The following is a 24,796-nucleotide window of genomic DNA, read 5'->3' on the forward strand; positions in this document are numbered from 1 at the left end:
TTTGCAAAACAGTTGTGATCAAGAGATTCTTCTCTAGGACTTTGGAACATAAACCATCTTTTTAAATTCCTACAACTGGCTTATGCAAAATGGTTTGTATGCCAAGAGTCTGTTCTGTATGCACTATGGGGTTAGGATGCATTCATTATATACATATCACTTGCACCACTGCTGGAGCAATGAGGCATAGGATTGCACAAGAACATTTGTTTTAGCCTTTCATTATCTTCTGGATCAGTGGTTCTTAACCTTTTTGAACGAATCACCCCCTTGAGCCAATGAGGAAGTTGTCATCGCCCCCCTCCCCCAACATAACCTCTCAATCACAACATTGGAAATAATTCTTCAATTTATGCAAACACTTTTTTTTGTTTTCTTTAAAATTGTCATCAGGACATATCGATGCAAATAATTTATTTCCAGTCTTTTTCCCATATCTCCCATATTCTGGCCAATGGCGTGCCACTGTATGGGTAGAGGCTGCTGCGCAACGTGCATGAAGATAAGCGATGTGTATTCACATATGTACGGCGTTCTGTACTGAAGCTAGCTGGAGGAACATTTGAAAACACAATTCAATCAATTAATAGGGAGCAATCTGATGATTTTGTACGACAGATATAAAGCAATTCATTGTACAAAAAAGTCTCAAAAATGTCCCCAAAACTTCTTGCTCCATTGCCCCCATATCGCCCCCTTTTCGTTCCTTCACCCCGTGTCACCCCTTTTCATTCCATTGCCCCCCTGAAAAATGAAATCGTCCCCTGGGGAGCAATATCGCCCAGGTTAAGAACCACTGTTCTGGATGATGAGCTGTATCCTTAAAAAGGTCAAAACTTACACAAGAATAAAAGAGAAACTAATGGAAAACTGACCTGTTTAACTGAAAACCATTTACTAAACAGATTAACTATTGTTTCAACACAAACATTAAAAAAATATATTCCCTGGCTTGAGATGTTCCACAATTAAAATAATTTGACTAAATGAACATAGAAAATAATTACTGAAAGAGTAATAACATCTTTCCTACAGGGATCAATATAATGTTATTGGAAATTTTAAGTATTATATATTGAATACAAACTATTGCATAAAACCTGGATAGCTAAGTTGTGACTGACAGCTAAGGTTTATAGAATTCCTGGATTGGTGCAAAGAGGCCTTCATAGGATACAATGAATACAATGAAGCAAAATAGTCTATATCAGTGCTCAGAAGATATGAACATGCACTATAAGACATATGTGCTGTAGTGCAAGGGTCCCCACACCCTGGTCCGTGGGCCAGTACTGGGCTGCGGCATGCCAGCAACCAGGCTGCACAAACAAGCAAAGCTCTATCCACGAGATGCAGGTAGCACACAAAACCACGCACTCTCTGGTCCACAGAAAAACCTTTTTCTACGGAACCGGTCCCTGCTGCCCAAAAGGTTGGGGACCTCTGCTGTAGTCTACACCTGAATGATGTCCTTCTATGCTTTGGATTTCTGAGTTGCAACTGCAGATAGATCGGCTACCCTTGACTCAGAACAAGATAACATTAATTTTAAACCTGTATTGAGATACTGATTTACATTCCCATAGATAGGATGATAAAATGATTGCAAAATCTATTTCATGTGTGATCCAACTATATGACTATATCAATATTGGCAGTTATACATTGCAAATGCATAGCATGGATATGTGCACATATGCACATATGGTGAAGCAAGACTGGAAACACTGGAGAGAAACTAGACCTTAGGCTCCGCACTCAGGTAAGTTAATTTATATTAATTTCTGTGGAATCGTTTAAAATGTGTTTTTGTATAAATAAATAAAATATGAGTTTTAGTCTGACTTTAGGACGAAGCCAGGTGCATGACCTTGGGCCAGTCACTTTTTCTCAGTCCTAGGAAGGAGGCAATGGCAATTCTAGTTCAGGCAGTTGAGAGAGAGAGAGAGAGAGAGAGAGAGAGAGAGAGAGAGAGAGAGAGAGAGAGAGAGAGAGAGAGAGAGAATCATAAATCTGTGGCAAACTTGCAGTTATGCATATCTGTACAAAATCTGTATGTGTTTCTGATACATGTTATTAAATAGTTTTTAAATGTATCATAGGCAGCAATGGTAATAATCCTTTCTTTACAAATGACATAGGTAAGAACTGTTTTAAATAATGACTCATTTCCAAGTAATTTTAGCGCCAGATATAAGTAATTCATTAGTAATCACGAATATCAGGTTAATTAATCTAGAATGAATAAATAGTTCAAGATACCTAATAAAGTGAGTTTACTTTCCAGATGTTGTGCTGCTTCCATTAAAAGTTCATCTCTGTTTTCCATAGCTACTTCTGCCTCATGATGAAAGTTGAGCCATTTTTGAAATTCCTCTTCACTTAAAACCTGTCATGGTGTAAAGTCAACATGTAAGTGAAAATATTAAATGCCTGCCAATTAGGCTGGTGGAGGTCAACATCTCTAATTTGACTCAGTCATTAGAACATTTGCTGTTACTAACTGCAATTCTAATACATCATCACTATGATGGGTTATGAATATTAAGGTAGTTTTACTTCACAATTACAAATAGAGTCAGGTGTTAATAGTATTTTGACAAATGAGCACAAAGTATGCAGCATTACAAACACACAGCCTGAAGCATAGATTGGATGAAGTATTATGCCTAAAATTGAGTTAATTTTCAAGCAAAGATAGTTATGTTTTATTTTACTAAGAATTCTGGGAAGACAGGGAAATTCTAGTGAAGGAAAATAAAGCATTTTCAGTAGAAGAAACTGTGGTTTAAGAAATGAGTTAAAGTTTGCAAATGCCAGTATCTGAGATGACAGAGAAGAATTTTAACTTTTATTCTGCCCACAGAGGCATTTATATGAGATGATATCCAAAGATTTCCAGTGGATAAAACATAGATGAGGTCCTGTTCTTTGAATCATGATCAAAGTAAGCCTAAGAACATGCTGCCTGAAATGGATGCCCTTGCAAAGTCCATGAACAAAAGACTATTTCAGCACTGATAATGGAATAGCATCCTCCAATGAGTCTGGATGCATGCAAGTTAGGAGATATGGTAAATGTTCTTCAAAATTATTGTTGCTCACCACTCACATAATATCACCTGAGGTTTCACCCTGTTTAATAATAAAGTCAGTCCTAAGGTGCAGGAGCTCTGCCTTTTGGCATTTATTACACAGCAATGAGATTGTAATGACTGAGCAAGAAAACCATAAATTGTACAACTGGAATAATAATAAAAAAGCCTCATGTCTTAATTACATTAATGCAAACCAAGTGTTATAGTTTCAGAAGATTCTTATTGACAGAGTTTGGTATCACTTTGGCAGATGATAAGTGTTAAGTCCTTGAAACGAAGGTGAAGGAATAGGACACGTCTCTGTAGAACAACACTCTTTATTGTACTTCAACCAAAACTCCAACAATGAGCACACAGGCCTCCTTTTATATGCCCAGATCCCTGGACAACATGGTTACATAATAAGGCCCTTTTTGCGCCTTGCGCACGTGCGCAAAGCCGGCGCCACTCATTCTGGTCCCAGGCAGCTTTTGCAAAGCCTGGGACCCTTGCAATGTCTCGAGCCTGCATCTGCAGGCTCAGGACACAACACCCCTCCCCCTAGCTTGGAACACCCTGACAATCAAGCATGGAAGGGATTCCTTACTGTTGCCACCACTCACACTTCCTATCCTTGCTTCCTTATTACAAGACACTTAATCATAACCAAAACAAAATACATTATTACAGTATTCTTAAGGGTAGTACCCCTTGTAACTGGACAGCAATTTTACAAAGTCTGAAAGATATTTGGGGGGGGGCCTTGGTCTTTTGCGACTTCCTTGGACCAGGAGAGTTTCCTGGGTCCAGTCCATGACCCTCTATGTTTGGTAAGCAAGACATGGATGGCCACTTAGTTCAGGAGACCCTGGAGTTGTTGCCTGACCTACCTGCTCGGCTGCCAGGCTCAGTAAGTCAGGGCTTTGCTGGCCCCCTGGTTGATCTGCCCCTCTGTTGATGGCTGAGTCCTCTACACTCAACCCAACATCTCTTGGAGGGGTGGTAGTCCCCGGATCCACAATGGACCCTTCTTGGGAGCACTGTCCCTTGCCTCCATGGTTCGTGGGGGGATAATCAAGAGTGGCTACAGGCCCCCTGTATCCCGTGGACCCCAATGTGGTGCCTGAGGTTCCAGAATCGGGAGCAGCCTCTCTGCTTGCCCCCCCTTACAGAAGACCTCCTTCTGGGGACAATTGCAGAATTGAACCTGCTCCCTTGCTGTGTTGCCAGTTCTTGCGCATTATATGAGTTATGTGGATACCCCTGGTCAGTCTCCCTGTCTGGATTGTTACTGGTTCTGTGTGGAATATATGGATGCCTCCGGGGTGACTCCCTGGCTGGAGTGCATCTGGGTGTGTGGAATACTTCTCTGCCCCATGAATTCCTGTTCGGAGCACTTGCGGAATCTAGGGATGGGGGAATCAATGTTCTCCTCAGCTGAACATAATGGCTGCTGACATTGATCCTCAAAATGCACTATATGACCTTCCTCCCCCCCCCCCCCAGTGCAGAACCAGGAGTACAAGGGTGCAAATCCAGCCTCACATGCAGCTGATCTATGTGCCACCGAAGAACGCGGCTGTCTTCCAAGGACACTTCATAGGACAGAGGACCCGAGACCTTGCAGACAACTGCTGGTACCCACGGATGCCCAGGCCCATAGTTCCGAGTCCAAACTGGAGCACCCACTTGCAGGCTCCTCGGTGCCCGAGGATGCAAACCCAGAGAAGCCCCCTGGTCTGAGTGCAGTCTGTCCAGCTTAGTAATGAGCCGGCGACCCCAGTGAAGTTCAGCCGGGCTCTTTCTGGTGGCTGTGCAAGGTGTGGTGCGATGTGCAAGAAGAAAGTCTGCTAACCTGTGATGCCAGTCACCGTAAAGGCATTTATTACACAGCAATGAGATTGTAATGACTGAGCAAGAAAACCATAAATTGTACAACTGGAATAATAATAAAAAAGCCTCATGTCTTAATTACATTAATGCAAACCAAGTGTTATAGTTTCAGAAAATTCTTATTGACAGAGTTTGGTATCACTTTGGCAGATGATAAGTGTTAAGTCCTTGAAACGAAGGTGAAGGAATAGGACACATCTCTGTAGAACAACACTCTTTATTGTACTTCAGCCAAAACTCCAACAACGAGCAGAGGCACACAGGCCTCCTTTTATATGCCCAGATCTCCGGACAACATGGTTACATAATAAGGCCCTTTTCGCGCCTTGCACATGTGCGCAAAGCCGGTGCCACTCAGTCTGGTCCCGGACAGCTTTTGCAAAGCCTGGGACCCTTGCAATGTCCCGAGCCTGCATCTGCAGGCTCAGGAAACAACAATAAGCACCAAGAACCAGACAGTGGAAAAGTCTGTTTTGTTTTGCTGGAATGTTGTATGATTTGATACTAATGATACTAATATTACAGCATTTAATATTAATTATTAAGATGTTCTTCCAAAGACTCTCTCAAGGATGGGATGGGCGTTGGAGAGATTGGTGTCTCCAGTGGTGACTATCTATAACAGCGGTGTCAAACTGCCAGCCCACGGGCCAGATGCATCATGCTGAAGCCGCGCCCACCCCATTGCTGACAATGGAAAAAAAGTTGCGATACATCACGACACATCATGTGATGTTGTTAGTTTGACACCCCTGATCTAGAAGGTGATAATGGTTTTCTTCAGAATTTTATTTTCTCCACCACTCTATTTAAAATGCGCCTAAAATTTCTGAGAGGCTTGTTCACATTCTTGACATCTGATACTGCCAAATCCTTATGAGATGTAATTCTGTATGTCTTTTCCACCTAAATCCAAGATGGCTATTTAATGATTATTACTGTCAATAAAGGATTACATGAGGAAACAACAAAAAGAAGCTTAATCCAAATAAGTTGAAAATGTTCATGTCTAAGACAGACTGGGGATCAGGGATTCCATCTGTGTTGGAAGGAACTGTGATTCCTTTTACTCACTATTTGGCCGTGAGTTCACATTTGCACAGCTACAGATAGTGTGCCAACTGCACCTATTCCTGGAGATGTTAGATGATGATACATGTCTTCATTATATCATATATATGATATATATTCATTAACACTATCACGATGAACTAATCTTTGAAAATGATTCAGAAACTTTGATTGGCATAAAATGCTGCAGGCAGGCAATTGACCTTCAGTTTTAGTGGGCATATCTCCCTTACTGCAAGAGCATTATTGATTTCCAAGCTGTTTCTGGCCGCAGTTCAAAGTGCTAGTTATCCCCTAGAAAGCTTTCCACAATTTGGGATCAGTCTGTTTGAAAGAAAAAAAAAACCTCTCTCATATGCCCTTACTCAGGATTTAAGATCCTCTGAAGAAGTTCTTTTTCTGTTCTGTTATTATCAGAGGGAGGAATGCAAGAGACCTCTCTTCTAAAAATTCTGGCGTGCCCAGCTTTGTCCCTTCTTTAACACCCCTCCACTGTCAGACTAAAATAGTTTTATTAATATAGATGTTTGATTTTTCAGCTGCTCTATGAGCAAAATGCTGCATGTTTTTCCTTTTGGAAAAACATTTTTTTTACATTGTTTTGCATTCCACCTTGTGCATATTGTAAAGAGGCAATATGGATTTGGAATTAAAGGTAGGCCATTTCTGCCAATAAGCTGCTGCATGTCTTCAGGTCATGATGATGGATTTTCTGCTGTTTCTTTCTCCTATTAGGTAAAGGTTTCATAATGAAAGTATTTTTTTCTCCTAATATTTCAACCTAACACTCAGTGCTACTGAGAACAATAACTTCCAAATATACAGTTTTTCTGATCATCGACCAAAGGTAATTCACATAACACTTATTCTGGAGCTGTCCAAGAATGTTTATGCAGGCTTTGATTCTTCTTCTGAAATAAAGCAGGAAAAACACTGTAGCTTGTAATTTACACTACCGGTATGATTAATCAGCCTATCCGGAATATTAAATGTTTCAAGAAATCACAGAGAAGCTCTATTTGATTGCAAATGTTTTTGATATCCAAAAGTTAGTAATAATGAGGATAGCAACAGGAAGAACAGATGTCAAAAGATTGGATTAGAGTATTGCTCTCCTTCAGCTTCATTTTAAAATGATTCATATGAGGGGGCAGTAAGAGCACTAGAAAATTAATCTAAGTAAAAAAACATTTTGCCATTGGGGAACTGGTTCAAAGGGTCAAAACAAGCCATTTACTGAAGTAGTTATCATTATTATTGCTATTATTACCATTTTTTTTAAAAAAAAGAATTACCTTCTTTGCTATGCATAGAGTTCTCAGACCGTCACGTGCATACCAATCTAAATGTTTTTGTGTTTGTGTTCTCACTCTTCTTATCCTTTTTTCCATGGCTGCACTAGCTGTGAAACACAAAGGAAATCTGCTGATTCTCATCACACATTTATGAAATACTTAAGTACCTTTCTGAAGCATAAAACTAAGACATTTTTCTGAGGGCATTTTTCTCTCTTTCCTGTCAAGACTTAAACATCACCCACACGTGAGGCTCAGTTCTACTTTATACATGCACAGAAGCAACTTGCTCCTTATTAATTACATCTAACCTGGGCAACTGACAGCTGTTAAGATGCTGCCGAATTTTTAGCATTTTTCATCTTTGGCATTTTAGCTAGGGTTGCTGAAGTGGTAGCTGCAAAGCTCTGCAGGTTATGGGGTTCCTTATCCCTGCCCTAGAATGTGATTACTATTATTAAGAGCTTACTGTTAATTACCAGTTTGTCTATTAGAGAATCACTATGCTCGTTTCTTACCATTTTAATACAGTGCTCATAAAAACAAATTAATGTAGGCTTTCTGCAAATCTTAATTAGTCTGTTCAATATCCTTTCTAATTGTATAAATCAACATCCTTGCTCTCATTTTCACTACAGTTTCTAAGTATATAGTTTCTGCTACAAACAAAAATCTATAAATCTTGAAGATATTGTCCAACAACCCAAGCTTTGCCTTCCTCCTAGTTCATTGGTTCTTTACCTTTGGTAGGGTCTTCCAATATATCCATTATGGCGGAGTCTGCCCCTTTGGTATAGACTATGATTTCTTTGGTGAGGGGATGCCTCACTACCACCGACATCCTCTTCCTGCTGGAATCAAATCCCAATGTGAACAAGAGGTCAAAGGTCAGAAGAGTCCCTTCCGGCAGCCTTACAGTCACTTGTTCAGGAGTTCTGGAGACTAATGTAAACTGGTAGGCATGGGCTGCGTGGACTAGAGCTGCTTCATCTGGGCTTTCTGCCTCATAACAAAATTCTCCCTGCAAAGGCCCATGGTCTCTGCCTGCAAAGCTCCTCTCATTTGGAGAAGGATCTGAAACCCCACAGAGGTCATTCTCACTGAAGGACTCCCTTCTAAGACTGTCATCATCTGTTAAGCTGGAACAGCTTTGAGTAGGACATTCATCTTTTGTATTTGATTCAGCAGAGGCTGTGCTGCTCTCAGTGTTAATGCTCTCTCCTAAGTCTGAACTTGATTGAATCGATGTCTGGCTGAGGCTTGCCAACTTCAGCCACTGGAACAGCTGGTGAATTTTCTCCAGGGAGAGTCCTGACTGCTTCATCAGTGATGGAGTTGTAACCTTAAGAGAAAAGAGGGAATTGGGATTAATTAAAGAAAACATTCTGCAGCATAGCTAATATGAAATTGGACCATTTCACATTAACAGAGGAAACATGAAAAAGGTGCTGAGTAATGCCTTTACTCAAACCAAGGGGCTCCTTAATTGGACATCTAGATTGGGGGAAATTTTGTTGACTTTCTTATGTAGATAGAAATCAAAGCTCTACATGAGCAGTTTAGGAATTGAGATACTTACATAGCACCCTTTTTAATGATTGAGACAGAATGGGTATAACTGAAATTTCTGGGTACTCCTTCAGTGTTTTAAGCTCTATAAATGGTTTAAGGGGAAAAGTGGGTGTCTTAAGCCTCAGAAAAATCCCCAACTCTCAAATGATTGTGCCTTTTTTCTGGTCTATGGTGGTTAAGTGACTAAAAGATTTTCTTACTCATCTGCCTGGTTTACAATCTAATTTTGCCTCTCAACTCACTTCCCCCCATATGCATGCACACACCAAGAGGGTTAAAAAGTCTTGGTCTTGCTTGCTATGATGTGGTAATGACATTTACTGATTGTGCCCTTCGTGGATCTTAGTTTAGGCAAGAAATCACACTGGTTCCAGGGTGAAAAATGGCCAACTCATGTTCTATATGAAGATGATAGTTTTTCTTATTGTATAGAAAGATAGATTATTTTTTTAATAAGCTCCTATTCACTGCAAATAGAAGAATGAATTAAAGATAGAGATGTATGAGTCAGCCATTTTACTGCATGACAGTTTGCATTGCCATTTGTGTATTCCACCCAGTTTCTATATGGGTTTATGGAGAAGATTATTTAAACAAACTATGCAAGAAAAAGTGTGTATTTATAATGACATTTACTGATTGTGCCCTTCGTGGATCTTAGTTTAGGCAAGAAATCACACTGGTTCCAGGGTGAAAAATGGCCAACTCATGTTCTATATGAAGATGATAGTTTTTCTTATTGTATAGAAAGATAGATTATTTTTTTAATAAGCTCCTATTCACTGCAAATAGAAGAATGAATTAAAGATAGAGATGTATGAGTCAGCCATTTTACTGCATGACAGTTTGCATTGCCATTTGTGTATTCCACCCAGTTTCTATATGGGTTTATGGAGAAGATTATTTAAACAAACTATGCAAGAAAAAGTGTGTATATAAAATATGATTAATGACCAAACAACATTCCCAGGCTTATCCTATCCATGGGTAGCATCTTGCTAATACTTTAGAGTATTGTAGAGTATTCATGCTGTTCTAAAATTCTTTTTATTGGGTTACACTGAGCTGAACATTTTGGGTGCCAGGGACCAATTCCATGGAGGGCGGTTTTTCTGCAGACTGGGGGGGGGACATGGTTTTGCGTGCTGTCTGGATCCCACATGTGTGCAGATGGGGCTTCACTTGCCTGTGTAGTCTGGTTCTTGGCAGTGCTGGTCTGCACCTGGGGATTGGGGACCTCTGATTTAGAATGTAAGGGATGATGGAGGGAGAAAGCTGAGCATTGTATTTCTTTGCTCAACCACAAGGACTTTTCTGAGTGCATAAAATAGTTCTGAAAAAGAAGTGAGTTTCAGGATGGGATAAAATATAAAAATTGCAATAACAAGGTGAAGGAACTTTTACAAAAAATCAAAGCGTTTCAAATGGAGGTGTCAAATGAGAGTGCACAAAACCTTCAGCAGGTCCAACAGGAAACTGAAAGGGGTGATACTGAACTACACATATTGACCTTTCTAAATTTTTGGCTTGATTATGGATTACAAATGCTTAACATAGAATATAAATGAAGCAAATACTTCTCAAAAGAGAAAAAAAATCATTTAAAATCAATTGAAAAACAATTTTCTACAAGTGACACATATTGGAAAAAAGACACAAATTATAAAACTTAGGTGAAGAATTTATTTCAGCAAAAATTAAAAAAGAAATGGAGTTGTTTTGTATATATATATTTTAATTTTTTTATATTTCATATTTCTTAGCCATCCATCTCCATCAGCAATGGGCTCTAAATCACTTGGATAAATCCTCCACTGAAACCAGAACTTGTATTGACTGATGACCATAGTAGATTTGTTGGGGTGAAAATTATTTGAAAGGGACTAAGACTTTGACATGGGGAATTTGTGCCCCAAATGAGGATAAAGTAGTGTTCTATAAAGAACTTATGGAAAGTGTAATAAAAATCTATCTTAAAAAAACTTTTAATAAAATTATAAAAACTTGCAATATGACTCAAATTTTGACTGTAGCAATTAATAAATTAATATTTTTGTTATAACCAAGAAATATGATATATCCTAAGGTTATTATTCAGTTTAAATATATTGGTTTTCCTTTAAGAACAGAGCAACATTTTTTTACAGAAGAAAAGATCCTCATGTTAATCCTCATGTTGGCTATTTTTTCTCAGAGTAAGTTTGCTAGAGACTTTTAATTGGCATGTTTTAGCTGATAAGCACAGGTAGCTTAAATGTATTATTTAAAATAAACCTATTTCTCTGACTTTATTCTTCATAATTTAGTAGAGAAAAAATACAGGCTTTTGGGAGGGTCTTTTTTTTGAAGAACCTTTTAGAGAATCTGTGAGTTCATGTTTAAACATGGGAATATAAACCATAAAAAGTAATAAAAGAAATTGATGCTTTTTTAAAATGTGAATTTAATTAGTTTCACCTTTTTCTTTCTAAAGTGGATGTTTTTCTTCCTAGAGTGGATGTACTTTGGATTTGGTCCAGGTTATTTGATATTCTCATTTTTTCAAAGATGTAGAGAAAAAGTAAATAGAATTAGTTCATTCATTTCAAAATGTGTTTCTTTTGTTGTAGATTCCAACAATATGGTCTATTGAATGTCAGTCTTCTCTTTTCTCAATTACAGATTTTTTATATGAATAAAATTGTAATTTATATGTTATTATTTTGTATTGCCCTTGATAAAGGATTGCTTGAAACTTGTTTCTGTACAATGAATTATTGTTTTTCTTGCACTTTCTCTCCTCTTTCAGTAGGATGTAGTTTAAATTCATTCACACAAAGGTAGGGAATCCTGGACATTAACTGGGATTATTGAAGGCCAAAATTACAGAAATATTCTCCCTTGACATAAAGCCAGATTTCTTTCTTCCCTGTTTGAGAGTGGTTGCCATATACATTCAACTATTATATTCAATAAATTAATAAAACATTCTTCCTCAATTAGCAAAGCAGTCAAAGTGAAAGATTACCCTTTGCCTTGGTTCAGTTGCTGTGGAGACCACCACCATGTTGCAGAGGGTCAGAGCAAGAAAGAAGTCTGTGATGGAAGAGGTGGTCCCTCCAGCTGTAAAGGATTTCAAAGATTCTGGTGGGCATGAGAGGTTCTTCATTTTCATCAGCAGTCTGTTGTCAGGGGTCACGTCTTTCTCCTGAAATGCATTATTATTCAGTTAAAAAAAAACATTTGCAGGATTAGGATTGTATGAAAAATAGCATCTTATGCTGGGTGTTGTAAAGCTTTCCAGAACACCGTGTTTGTACAGAATAATAACAATCTAAACACAAAGGCAACAGGGCAACTTACTTCAGTTGCTGAATATAGCCACGCATATATAACCATTCTTCAGTATTACAGTTCACATGTCAGTTTCAACAGGGGTCAATAGCACATAGGTTTCCGTTCTTCTGAGGTGATTAAAATGAGGACCCTGTAAACTGCTTGGAGAGGGCTGCAAAGTCTTATTGCTATTGCTATCACATCCCTCTAATTTTCCACAGATTGTGCTCCTAAATTCAGTGGTGAACTGCCTGAACTGTGATTCTTTAATTTTTCTTTGCTTTTTGGGGGCACATGAAAGGAAATAAATGCACAAAGCCTCAGACAGAAGGGTCTATGACTATTTGCTGCAGTCAACTCACCACGGCCAACACACCACAGGACAACTCACTGTGGGGCAAGAGTTACACTAATATCGAAGAAATGGTGGAATAGAATCATTAAAGAAAGGATGCAAAAGAATAAAATGTGAATGGTAAAAATAAAAATAATTTTTATTTATTTTAAATAATTAAATAGAATTGTTAAATTGTCCTGCAGCGAGTTGTCCTGCGGCTAAGTGGCTGTGGCCAGTTGCCCCACAGCCAGCTGGCTGTGGTGAGCTTGCTGCAGCGAATTGGCCATGGCAAGTTGGCTGTGACAAATTGTCCCATTCCCCAGACAGAATTAGCTTATTATCAATAATTGCCAAGGTTCCTAAAATATGAAAAATGTACCCTCGATGTTCTGCCCCAGCCTCCCTTGGGAAAGACATCAGGTCCTGCCATGCTTGTCTCTGCCAAGAAGCCCAAAAAATGTTTTCAAAGTATTATCCATCGTTAAAAAAAATACTTGCACCTGCATTATAGTTCAACATCTAGAAGAGAATATTTATAGCTCAGGGTTGAACTGTGGGGTCCTTGGTGCTCTCTGAGCTAGGTCGTTTTCCTGCAGAGGTTTCATTACCAAAACTGATGCTGTTACCTAGTTTGGTAATAAAACATCTAAGAAAACAAACAAACTCAGAGAGCACCAAGGAGTCTACAGTTCAGCTTCTTTGTATCTTACTTTTGGAGGGATTGGATATCATTTGCTGGATGCCAGAGACATTTTACTAAATACCACTGGCTCCAAGATGGGAAGGAATAGGGCTGAGTGAAGACAGATATTTGGGCTTCCTTCATGTGTAAAGGCAGGGAGTCGTAACTAACAACAGTCAACAGTGACTGTTTTTGTTGCTTGCTCTCACTGCTCCAAATTTATATCTAATTCTCTTCCAATAACCAAAAAAGCACATTTGCATTAGCAGAACAATAATCTGCCTAGACCAATTGATTTGTTCTTCTCATTTGCATTTGCCTCTCTGCATCATTTGCCTGATTTTTGCCTAATATTTTAAGAATGCGCTCACGTATAATTTTGCCCATGTAATGTAGCTACTTGCCTGATTTTTTGTCAATGGTCTTAAGAGACAGATATTTGAAGGAGTCATTGTACTAACCTTTAACTCCTGTGCCTTCGCGGCATGCTAATTTATTTCTTATTCTTTTTACCTCCTTATTATTCCTGACTCAGAACAAAAAAATCAACGAACTATATATTTGGGGCATATGCCAGGATATGCTTTTATGTATAAGAAGGGATATTTAAATGGAACCCAATTTATCTGCTCCTGATACAGTTTTTCAGAACAGAAATTGCTTGTTCCATACACACACTTTCCCTGCCTGAAGAGTTAAAAACTTGTGAAATTACTTGCAGCCAGAGGCTGTTGAAGGTGTGTGTGTCTTACTTTGTTCTGCAGCTTGCCAGAAATGTGGGAGCATTTGGGGAAAATTGAAGCAAATAAAGGGCGGTTTGAACTGCCAGTTGACTGTTTTGCCTCTGTGCCATGCCCTGGGTCATCATAATTACCCTCCATTTCTTATAGTTACAGCTGAGACTTTTTTTTCTTCCCTAAACCAGCTGTAGGAGCAAGGTTATATAATTTAAAGAAGTGAAAGGCCATACTTACAAGGGTGCTGCTAAATGCCACCTGAGATGGAGCTATTCCCCAGAGACCCTGATATTTCTTTCTTGCATGTCCCTGAAAATGGGGCCGAGCACTATGACATCTTTGCAAAGGCCTAGCATTGTTTTTCTGTGTTAGTGTGGTTGTTTCTCCAACTTTGGAGGGGAGGCTCAAATGTTTTTTCCAGTCTTCATTCTCTGAATCAAGTTCCTTATAAGAATCCAGCCGCTTAGCTATGAGAGATAGAAAGAACCAAGAATGTGTAGTGGTTAAAATGTTGGACTTGAAAGACCCAGCATCAAATCCCCACATATACCAGGGCTCACTAGGTGATTTTAAGCCAGTTATGCTCATCAATCTACTCCACATGAGTTTTAGTGAGATAAAGAAGATCACCGTGTTTGTCCCTTCAAGCTCCTAAGAAAGGTGCCCCTTCTATTGTTCTGGCAGGGAAGGCAGAAACAATGGAGGAAAGGCAGCCCTGCAAGTCACTGTGGGGTAGGAATTAAGCCTTAAGGGCAGTGGTGGGATTCAAATATGTGAACAACTAGTTCTCTGTGTAGATGCCGCTTCTGGAAGTCCATTCTGGGCCTGGGCAACAAAAAATTAGCTACCGGTTCTGCTGAAGTAGTGCAAACTGGATGAATCCCACCACTGCTTAAGGGGAATGGGGGTCAGGCGCAAGAGATCAGGTTCACATGTGAAGGTCTAATTAAATTGATTTATGGCTACTGATGCCTATGCACAGGAATAGGCTCAACTAACGATGAGCCCCTGTTAGGAATTCAGGTCCCTTACACACAATCTAGGAGTTAGATAGGGATGAATGGAATTCAAGGGGGGAGGGGTGGACTTAGCTTGCTTGTGGCTATGTAGAGATTTTAGGCTGATCCTCTTTTAATTCCACCCTCAGGTTCTGCCACTCTTTCCCTACAATGGGGGGTTTGAAGGCACTCCCACACAACTAGGGACTTTACTTTTCCAAAGTTGGCTGCATTTCTGCATTGCTTTGTGCATATCCACATGGTTGTTCCTTGGGATGGGGGTGAAGTTGAGGTAGCCAATGGTTTCTCTTGCAGAGAATAGTAAGCAAAAAATTGTGAAATCCCCAGAGCCAAGCTGAGGTTCCCTCACATTTCCAAAATAAATGCTGGATGGATATCTTATGTTTGCTTAAAGCTGAAGCTGAGCTGATCTTGGGTCAGCTTCTCCTCATATAAGTTCCTTGTTTTCACAGAGGTGCAAATACTCTTTTGTACCCTTCTGTGTGTAAGGGACCTGAATCACAAAGTGTTTACACTGTGAGAAACTTCTCTATAGATAAATGCATGTATGATATAGTCCTGTGTCCTTTATTTGCACACAACGTACCCTTTAGTCTAACTCCTTCTCAACTCCCAGGAAAGGACTAAGCTGTGGGACATTTGCTTTTCATATTTGAGGGAATTTCTTTCTCCAGCAGTTTTCACATTCAAACTAATTTAGCAGTTAAGAGCAAGCCAACAAATCTTACCATTTTCCTGATGTGAAAATTCCTTCCCATTAATTGTACATCTTCGAAATACCATCTTGTTCTCCGTCAGTGTCCCTGTTTTGTCAGAGAAGACATACTGAACTTGTCCCAGATCTTCAGTGATATTGAGTGCTCGGCATTGTATGGGCAAATCTTTCTCTTCATTATACAAGTCAATATCATTATGAATTAAGAAGACTTGACCCAACTTGACTAGTTCAATTGATATATAGAGGGAGATAGGAATTAAGATCTGAAAGAAGACATTTTTCAGCATGTTAGAAATTCTTTTGCTGGATAATTTTCTGTTTCTTTTTTGACATTAACAATGATTGCTACAAGATGTCTTCACAGAGATTTCCATAACATCCCCATGTCTAACTCTGACTTTATAGCCCTTCAAATCTACAGAGTACTCACCCATTCCAGTGCCTCTTTCTCAGCCATCCTGGAGCTCAACAGAAGTCAGGAAAATAATGACATTTATTTTCCATGGCTGGTAACTTTTACTGTAATATTTATATCAGTTTTAGCACTTGATTTTTATTATCTGCTTGATATTGTTTTTAAATTTAACTTTCAGATTGAATGGTTCATTGTAATTACTGTTTTATGGTTGCTGTTTTAAACTTTACTGTTAGATCCTGTAAGAACCTTTTTAAAGAGTGACCTTCAAATATAAGAAATGAATATATAATGACACATTATAGTAAGAATATATAATAATACAGACTACAATGGGATTCTTCTGGAAAGTTTTAATATAAAATGGTATGGATTTATATTGGATTAGATCTACTACTTTTACTCTAAAATTGGAGCACTTTCTAAATAAATTTCTGCTCAGAATTTTCTAATGAGATCATTCTCTCCCTGTTTCTTTGCAATCACTGGCACTTTTCATTTCTGCCTGCCTGCCTGCCTGCCTGCCTGCCTGTCTGTCTGTCCACCCATCCATCTATCTGGGATAACCAATTTCTTGCAGCTTCTACACCATGTCTAAAACTCACTCTGAAAAGTCTTGCATGCTCAGGAACCTGCAGTCTGCTGGGTGTATTTAGAATTCTGTGTAGATCTTCTAAACCAAATTTCCTTCTTTAACTGTATTTGCATTACAGGTAAATTCTGCTGTTACTCATACAAACCTGAATGTTTTGTCCTGCAAACAAATTTGCAGCTTGGGTCAAGGAGTAAAATTTAGACAGGTAAAATGGCAATAATTTATGTTATAGTATGGCAGCCTCAGCCTGATCCCCACCTTCACATTTTGTGAGCTGCTTTAACTTTTAAGCCTGAGCCAGGATCAGTTTTCTTTCCTAGTTTATATAGTAACTTCCTTCTGCATGACAAAAAGCAGGAATGACATTGTCCATAAATAATAAAGCAACTGTATATGTATTTATATGTACAATTTGATTTGGTTTGATGCTGTCTGATTCTAAATGATTCTTAATTATAAAAGGTTGGGCTTCTTTCTTTTTGTTGTTGTATTTCTTCTCCTACATGCCAGGATTACAATATAGAAATTTCTAAAAATCGGTGCTGTAATTTCCCACCCAGTTGCTAGTAAAAAAATAGGCCAGTGGTGGCGAACCTATGGCACGCATGCCAGAGGTGGCACTTGAAGCCCTCTCTATGGGCACATGCACCGTTGCCCCAGCCACGCCTCCTCCCATGGCCCCCTCCTCACCAGCAGCCCCCCCAGAGGAGAGTCGCCCCCGGGCGTGGCCCATGTGAAGCAGCCCAGCCAAGGACATGGTAGCCGGGCAGCAGGGACAAGATTCCCCGCTGCCCGGAATCCCCATCGTGTGCAGATGATGCTGCGGGGCATGGGCGGAGGGCGTGGTCACCATGGCGCTGTTGTGATCTGTGGCGGGCCGTAGAGGTGGTGGGTGGCCCAGCGGGCAGGGTGGAGCGGGGACAGGGTGAGGGGAGGTTTTGGGGCACTCGGTCTCTAAAAGGTTCACCATCACTGAAATAGGCTTTTAGTTGGGACTACATATGTACAATAGGAAACTACAACAGAAATCCTCAGAAACTTTAAACTTTGCTCTGTCTTCTGCAGTTGTTGGTTACCAGTAAGAATACTTTAAAAAAGAGTGGTCCAACCAAGACTACAAAATATTCTTCATTCCACATCTAAAATCATATTTAAAGATTACCACTAAAATAATGAGATGCTGTTTGAAGCAGTAGTATTAATACTGAGATATTTCTCTCAACCATTGATTGGTTCCTCGCTGAAAGAAGAATAACAGAGCTTATTTACAGCTCTTTCATATTTTAAAAGTGCATTTGAGGAGTAGTTATGTGATTATTATTAACCAAACAAGAATAGATCAATAATGTATTTTCCTGCACTGCAACGAGGATGGCTAAACTGAAGCTGTGATACTGAAAAGAAGATGCTTGTCCAAGGGTGTCTCTTGAGTTCAAGGCTGAGATACAATGTGAATTGGAGTTCACACCTAGCTCATCATTAAGCTGCTTGACTGTTCTGTTTCTCCACAGCACTGCCTATGCCTCCTTGAAAGAAAGCCCCTGTAATGTAATTGAGATGTAATTGTGGGGTAAAACATAACCTTAAACCTTTTCTCATTCATGCAATAATGATTTTTCCCACCTGTAAAAGGATGATCATTGTTAGAAATGTGTAGAAACCTGCAAGAGCTGGAGCAAGGTAATTGCCATTTACATCTGGGATGATAAATAAGGGATGTATGCGAAAACGTCCATTCCAAACACTTTGACCTGCATTCAAATACAAAATATTTGAGATAATGAACTCAGCAGAGCATATGCAGGAAATTGGGAAGAGGGAGACAAGCACATTAAAATAAAATATAATAAGCTGTATTCAACTATGTTGCTACACTGATGGAGCAGCTTTTGGTAGCTGGTATGGATTTCCATCCTCCCCTTTTTTGTGTCCCTCCTCATTCCTCCCCCTCCCCCCTCTGCAAATTCAGAGCAGGACTTTCTGCAGTAATTTTGGGATCTAATGAGATGGAGAAGAGAAGAAATAAATATCCTTTTGCATGAGTAGAAATTCACTGGTGTAATGTGGTATATAACCAACATTGAATTAGTTCATTACTTTGTAATAATTCTATGTGGAAAGATTTCCCTCCCCCCCCTAGTTTTATTGCACCCATCATGGGCTATTTACTCTACAGCCGTAACCTGTAACAGCTAATTCCACTTCAAGCATTCGGATGTGGCACTAGTTTATAAGCCATTATCTAATAAACAGTTAAAAAACAAACTGTACCGCTTTTAAGTGTATAAAATTGGATTTTCTATGAAATGAAGCAGGAGATTATCAATAGATATCAGCATCTGACTTTTTCGTTAGAATGAGTTTCCATTTAAATGAAATACAATCAGTGTGTATTAAAGAGCAACATTAAAATCTCTGGCAAAGAACAGTGACAAGCAAAAAAAATAATAATCATTTTCTACCCATCTCCTTATAATGAAATGTATGTCAAAAAGAAATACATGCAGGGCAATCCTGGGAAATCTGAGGAAGTAGATCAGGACATGTTCCCCAGTTTTAAGGCTTACAAAGATTAAGACTAAACTTGTTTGTAATTCACTTTTCCATCTTTTGATGTATTTTTTTCCTCCCTGAAAGAGGAAGACATACTGCATTCCCAGTGTATAAAACTCCTCCATTTGTGATCCCAGATTAAACCAAGACTATAACTTGAACCTGAAGCTCCCATTTTGTTAAAAATGAAATGAAAAAAAAACAACAACAACTGAACTGCTGCTTAGTTAGGATTCTTCATTTCTAGATAGTTCAGCTCTTTTTGTCTGGCTAATTCAACAGCTTACAGCCATGCCATGCCACTTTCCTCAAAGGCTCTCACTACACAAAATAAATTAAATTCCAGTGGAGCATTGTGCAACTCACTTGTAGACTGACACTTAGAAATTGGGACACAATTATAGGAACATTTGCTACTTCTGCCAAATATTTATTTGTGGAGTCTTGGTGGACTTGTTTTCATTAGAATTTGACATCCGTGCAACTCCTGCTCACATTAGGACACAATCTCTGCAATTGGTAAGAGAGCAATCTTTCTTTTGCTATTTATTGAAAGTGATTGGTACCATCTAGGGAATTTACAACAATGAATTATTAATTTTAGCAGTGAACTTTTTCTCTATGTCCAAATTTCTATCCATATTGAATGTGCTTTAGCCCATTGTGGTTTTCAAAGTGTTTCTCATACGCTTATTATGGGCTTCACAATGAAAAGACTAGAAATCGCAGGCAAAAATTCTTCAAGGCCATTATAACTCATTCCTTGTAATTTTCAGCCAGACTCCTACTCTCAGTGCACAATAGAAAGGAAAAAAAGTAAAGGAGTCCCTGCAGATTTTACTTCACTAATCGTTGCCAATTATACGGGGTGGTGCTCATCTCTATTTCAAGGCCATTGAGGCAGCACTGTCTAAAAATATTTCTGTGGTCATGTGGCCAGCATGATGTCATGGAGCATTGTTACCTCCCCACCAAAGTGATACCTGTTTATCTACTTGCGTTTGCATGCTTTCAAACTGCTAAGTGGGCAGGAGCTAAACAAAAATGGGTGCTCACCCCATCGTGCGACGCTCAGGTCTCAAACCCAGGCTGTCAGCTTTCTAGTCAACAAACCCAGCATCTGAACCACTGAGCCATTGTGCTGTCCTGAGCCATCACTTTCACAATAAAAGGAGTAATAGAAAAAACAGAAAGAATAATAGCAATATCCAAAAGGCCTAGCCGGTGAGCACACCTACACACCAAGAGTATTCCACAGAATAAATTTAAAACACAACATCCCAATATGGAAATAGAGATTTTCAATTGGGCAAACCAATTAGAAAAGTTTGAAAAGGCTATATGATTCCCCCCCCAAAATTATGCTTTTCAAAAGCATTAGAGCAAATTAATTATCCCATTATTCCAAAATATCATGTACAACAAGATAGATACAGTAAGATCCCTTCATTATTGGGTGCAAAATGGGTTGGGTTCACATGTTATTCTGAAAACACTTTTTGTTTAGCATAGTATATATTGAATAAGCCAAATCTGACTACATACATCATATTAACATTTAAATGATGGTTTACAAAGCACAATAGATGGCATTAACTTTATTGTTATATTGTTATAAATTAAGCAACCATATTAAAACTGATCAACAGATGCAAATCCAGGCTTAGGTAATTTTAGATGAAATCTCTATGATTTTAATTCAAAGGGTTAGAAGAAAAATGCATCTTCCATCAATAACAAATACTCCATGATTAACAAAATGTCTTTCCTAAAAACATATCTATGAACTAAAGAAGGGGCTTTTAAACTTTTTGAACTTAGAGAAACTGCTCTATGATAGAAAATTGGCTGCATTTGAATAAACTTTTTTTCTCTTAATCTCTCACAAGACCACATCAAGTTCTCATGTAATTTTAGTGTTCTAAAGAACACAATTTGAACATCTGATCTAAGCATCTTTAAACATTTGTCTCTTTCCCTATAAAAGCTGTTCCTTCTTTCTTCTCTCTTTTTCTTATGACAAAACATTTTTTAAAAAAGTTTTTTAAAATGAGTTTTCTAAAGCAGGGGTCCCCAACCCCTTAGTTGTGGCCCACTACTGGGCCATGCCCTGTTTGAAACCAGGCCAAATCCTGTTTGAAACTGGGTTGTGCAAGTGATGGGCAAGCAAGCACTTGGGAAACTCCACTCATACGAGTAGCAGATAAGCATGTGCATGCAAAGCTCTACTGGCATGAGTGGTGGGCCCTTCTGCTGATGCACAAAGCTCCACTCGCACAAGTGAGGGTGCTTGAGTGGAGTGCACCTGTGCTCATGCATGAAGCTCCATTCACGCAAATGGAGCTTTGCGAGCCAGCACTCTCTAATCATACAAGTGGAGGGTCACATGAGCACAAGCACCCTCCACTTGCATGAGTGGAGTTTTGTGAGTGAGCACAAGTGCCCTCTGGTCCAGCGCCCTCACTCACGTGAATGGAATTTCATGTGCGAGCATAAGTGCCCACCACTTGCATGAGTGGAACTTCACACGTGAGCACAAGCACCCTCTGCTCCAGTGCCCCCCACTCACGACTGGAGTTTCGGCACGAGTGCAAGCACCTGCTGCTCATGCACAAAGCTCCATTGGTGTAATCTGAGGGTGCAGTTACCTGCCGCTCACACCAAGTATGTGCATACTACTCACATGCCCCCCCATGCCGGGCTGAGCTGTCAAGGTGGAAAGGTTGGGGACCACTGTTCTAAAGGTCTATAGCATTTGGAGGCACAGTGGCGATGAGATGGGCTGCAAACAAATTATTTCATAATAATAAATAAGTTTTTAGTTAGTTAAAAAGTGTTTTTGTGTGTGGGGTGGGGTATTCAGAAAGTGTCTTTACATGAATCCAAATATGTAACTTTTAAATATACAGATATACTTAATGCTCACATGCATTGTTCTTTTCTTCCTTTTTTTACATAGTGACCCCTACAGAATAAAAAGTACTTCAGGCTGTTCTGTTCTACAGTGTGGGTTAAGTTTAAATTAAACAAACTTCATGGCTAGTTCAAGAAATGTTGCCTGGAGCAAAATATAAGAGAGTATGTCTTTTCCAGACATAAAAGTTAGCTGGACTAACAATAAATCTTTATTAATTTTTAATGTTAAAGATATACCTGTAGTGGGCAGTCGATATAACTTTGATGAACAAGAGGAAGAGCTGCAACCAAGCCAATGGTCAGATTAAAAATAATTCTGAATCTGGGGTCAAAATATAATTTGAGTAAGCACTTTAGACATAACCCTCTCTAGAGTTCAGGAAGATAAAGGAAGGAGAGGGAAAGTGCATTCAAACCTCTACAGATCTTGTTACTGTAACCTTATCATAAAGTAGTTAGCATTCATAACCTCAATGTCGTAGTCTGGTCTATCTTGAGATGCTGATCGTACAAGATCATAATAGAATTAGTGTCACTGGCTGATATTGATTGCCACTGCTCAGGTTTTTTCCTCATGTACTATGTGAGAGCCTCTCTTCCCTCTGTCAAAGGGCAGCATTGATCTTCTCATCTGTAGAAAAGTCTGTCCAAGTGCACCATGTTACAAAAAGCTTTCACAAATAGTAGACATGGTTTTTACCACTGTTCCATACCTAATGCTCCAATGAGACACATGATGAAGAGCAGTCCCACACAGAAGAATATATCCATGTTCATCTGTTGTTCTATCTTGCTGCGTTTATACCGAGGACCTCTGTTATTCAGCATAGCTTTGGTTTCATGGCCTTCCAGGTGTGCACATGCATAAAGATAAAATTATCTTATGAATGCAAAGAACTCAGGGATTACAAGAAACCAAACTTTAGCCATACACACATGCATTTTCATGGTAGTTTTTGGAATATAAAGGATAGGTATGTGCAACAACATGATTTCCAGAGATGTTGAGTGTCTTGCAATTTCAGAGGTTTTGGAAAGAATTGTATCTCACAAAGAATCTATTAATATCTTCTCTGGAGGAAGCTCGGAGAAACAAAGAAAAGTGTCTAAAACCAGAATTCCTGCTCAACTGAAAACACAAATCCTGGAGGAAAAAAAAAGAGGTCTGCACGTGTGTTGCGAAGGACATACTTTGAAGTCAAAAGATCCTTGATTCAACCTGTGGGCATATAATTTTTGGGTACATCAAAGGAAGAAACCTTAAAGAAAGTGAGTGATAGATGGATTCAGAAAAATGGTCCAAAGAAGGATAGAAGAATGTTCACATTGTCCTCTCCATAACTGAAAGCCAAAATAGATTAAAAAAATACTGATGTCACAAAGAATCACAGGTTCATGGAAGAGATTACAGATGGATTATACAGAAAAGATTATCAAATCCACAAAGTCAAAGGTGATCATACTCATGTTTTCAGGCTGGATTATTATTTAGAATAATAAGGCTGAGATTGGTACAAACGCTTCCTCAGCTATCTGTAGAAGTAATTCAAACTGCATTCTTGGCAACAGATTTCCAATGGTAGATTGATATTGCAGAAGCCAAGAAGATTACAACAATATATCCCGATTTCCTAAAACAGCACAGTAAATCTTGGATTTACCGGAAATAAATAATGGTAAAACTGGGAAAATTTTTTATCTGCAACTGAGAGGAACAGCTGCCTGACAGCACAGATAATTAAATGAAGCAGTAGTTTGATAGGGCTATTATGTTCTTATTGCTGCTCATCAACCTGGATTTTAGAAAGCTGAAAGGCGTTTTAAAAATATCTTGAAAATACCACAAGTACACAAATAGTTTGGATTTTTACTTTAGGAGAAAAAAGGAGGAGGATCAGAATTGGACTTTATAAAATTGTCAACAATGCGGAGAGAATGAATAGATAACTATTTTAAACTGAACTTTAACAAAGGTTTTATTGCAGCTTATTTAATAATTACATATTTAGGGAAAGTTAAACATGAATTTCTTTGAGGTTTCTTAATAAAACAGATGGCTGTAATGGATGTATTATTTACTTCTGCTGAATGTTATTTATTTTAAGGCAGATGTATGTTTATAAATGGACAGTTTCTAAATTTAATTAATAAAATAAAATAAATAAATGTCTTCTAAATCACCTGAATAAATAACACCTATCCCAAACGTAAGAAGTAAATGCTAGCTAATAATTGCTATACAACTTTACAAAGGTCACTCCTTACATAATTTTTAAAAAGACTGGAATAGAGATCAACAATATGTTTATGGTTCTATCACAGAATCTCACATAAGCAGACCGGAGGCAAGAAATCAAAACAATACTTTAAAAAATATTTCTCATTTCATAAAACTACACTCTTTGGTGATCTCCTCCCCCCAAGATCTTTTCCAAGTAGTACTGAAATTCTTAAGTTCCCGAAGATTATCTTCTTCTGAGCTCATGTAAGAATGTTAAAAAAATATATATATCTGTGAGATTCTGGCCATTTTTTTAAAAAAATGATTTATAACTTTTCTTTTTACAAAAGCTTTGGAATTCTGCAGTTGCCATCTGGGGA

General features: G+C 38.7%; 1 protein-coding gene across 4 annotated transcripts in view; it reads right to left on the reverse strand.

Moving 5' to 3' along the window:
- Positions 1–24,796, reverse strand: part of ATP10B (ATPase phospholipid transporting 10B (putative)) — a 144,775-nt gene that overhangs the window by 15,657 nt on the left and 104,322 nt on the right. For 2 of the 4 annotated variants that reach the window (XM_039343550.1, XM_039343559.1), the window contains 9 exons: positions 22,909–23,040; positions 18,350–18,477; positions 15,727–15,979; positions 14,217–14,446; positions 11,916–12,095; positions 10,095–10,241; positions 8,078–8,678; positions 7,337–7,443; positions 2,263–2,389 (listed from right to left, as the gene is read on the reverse strand). In XM_039343550.1, coding sequence (XP_039199484.1) covers positions 2,263–2,389; positions 7,337–7,443; positions 8,078–8,678; positions 10,095–10,241; positions 11,916–12,095; positions 14,217–14,446; positions 15,727–15,979; positions 18,350–18,477; positions 22,909–23,040 — 1,905 coding nt within the window. Of the gene's footprint in view, positions 1–487; positions 1,920–2,262; positions 2,390–7,336; positions 7,444–8,077; positions 8,679–10,094; positions 10,242–11,915; positions 12,096–14,216; positions 14,447–15,726; positions 15,980–18,349; positions 18,478–22,908; positions 23,041–24,796 lie in introns of those variants that run through there. The other 2 variants (XM_039343575.1, XM_039343568.1) reach the window with 2 other exon arrangements.

The sequence above is a fragment of the Crotalus tigris genome, unplaced genomic scaffold, assembly GCF_016545835.1.
Source record: "Crotalus tigris isolate CLP2741 ecotype Arizona unplaced genomic scaffold, ASM1654583v1 scf7180000017551.9496454, whole genome shotgun sequence".
Taxonomy (NCBI): Eukaryota; Metazoa; Chordata; class Lepidosauria; order Squamata; family Viperidae; genus Crotalus; species Crotalus tigris.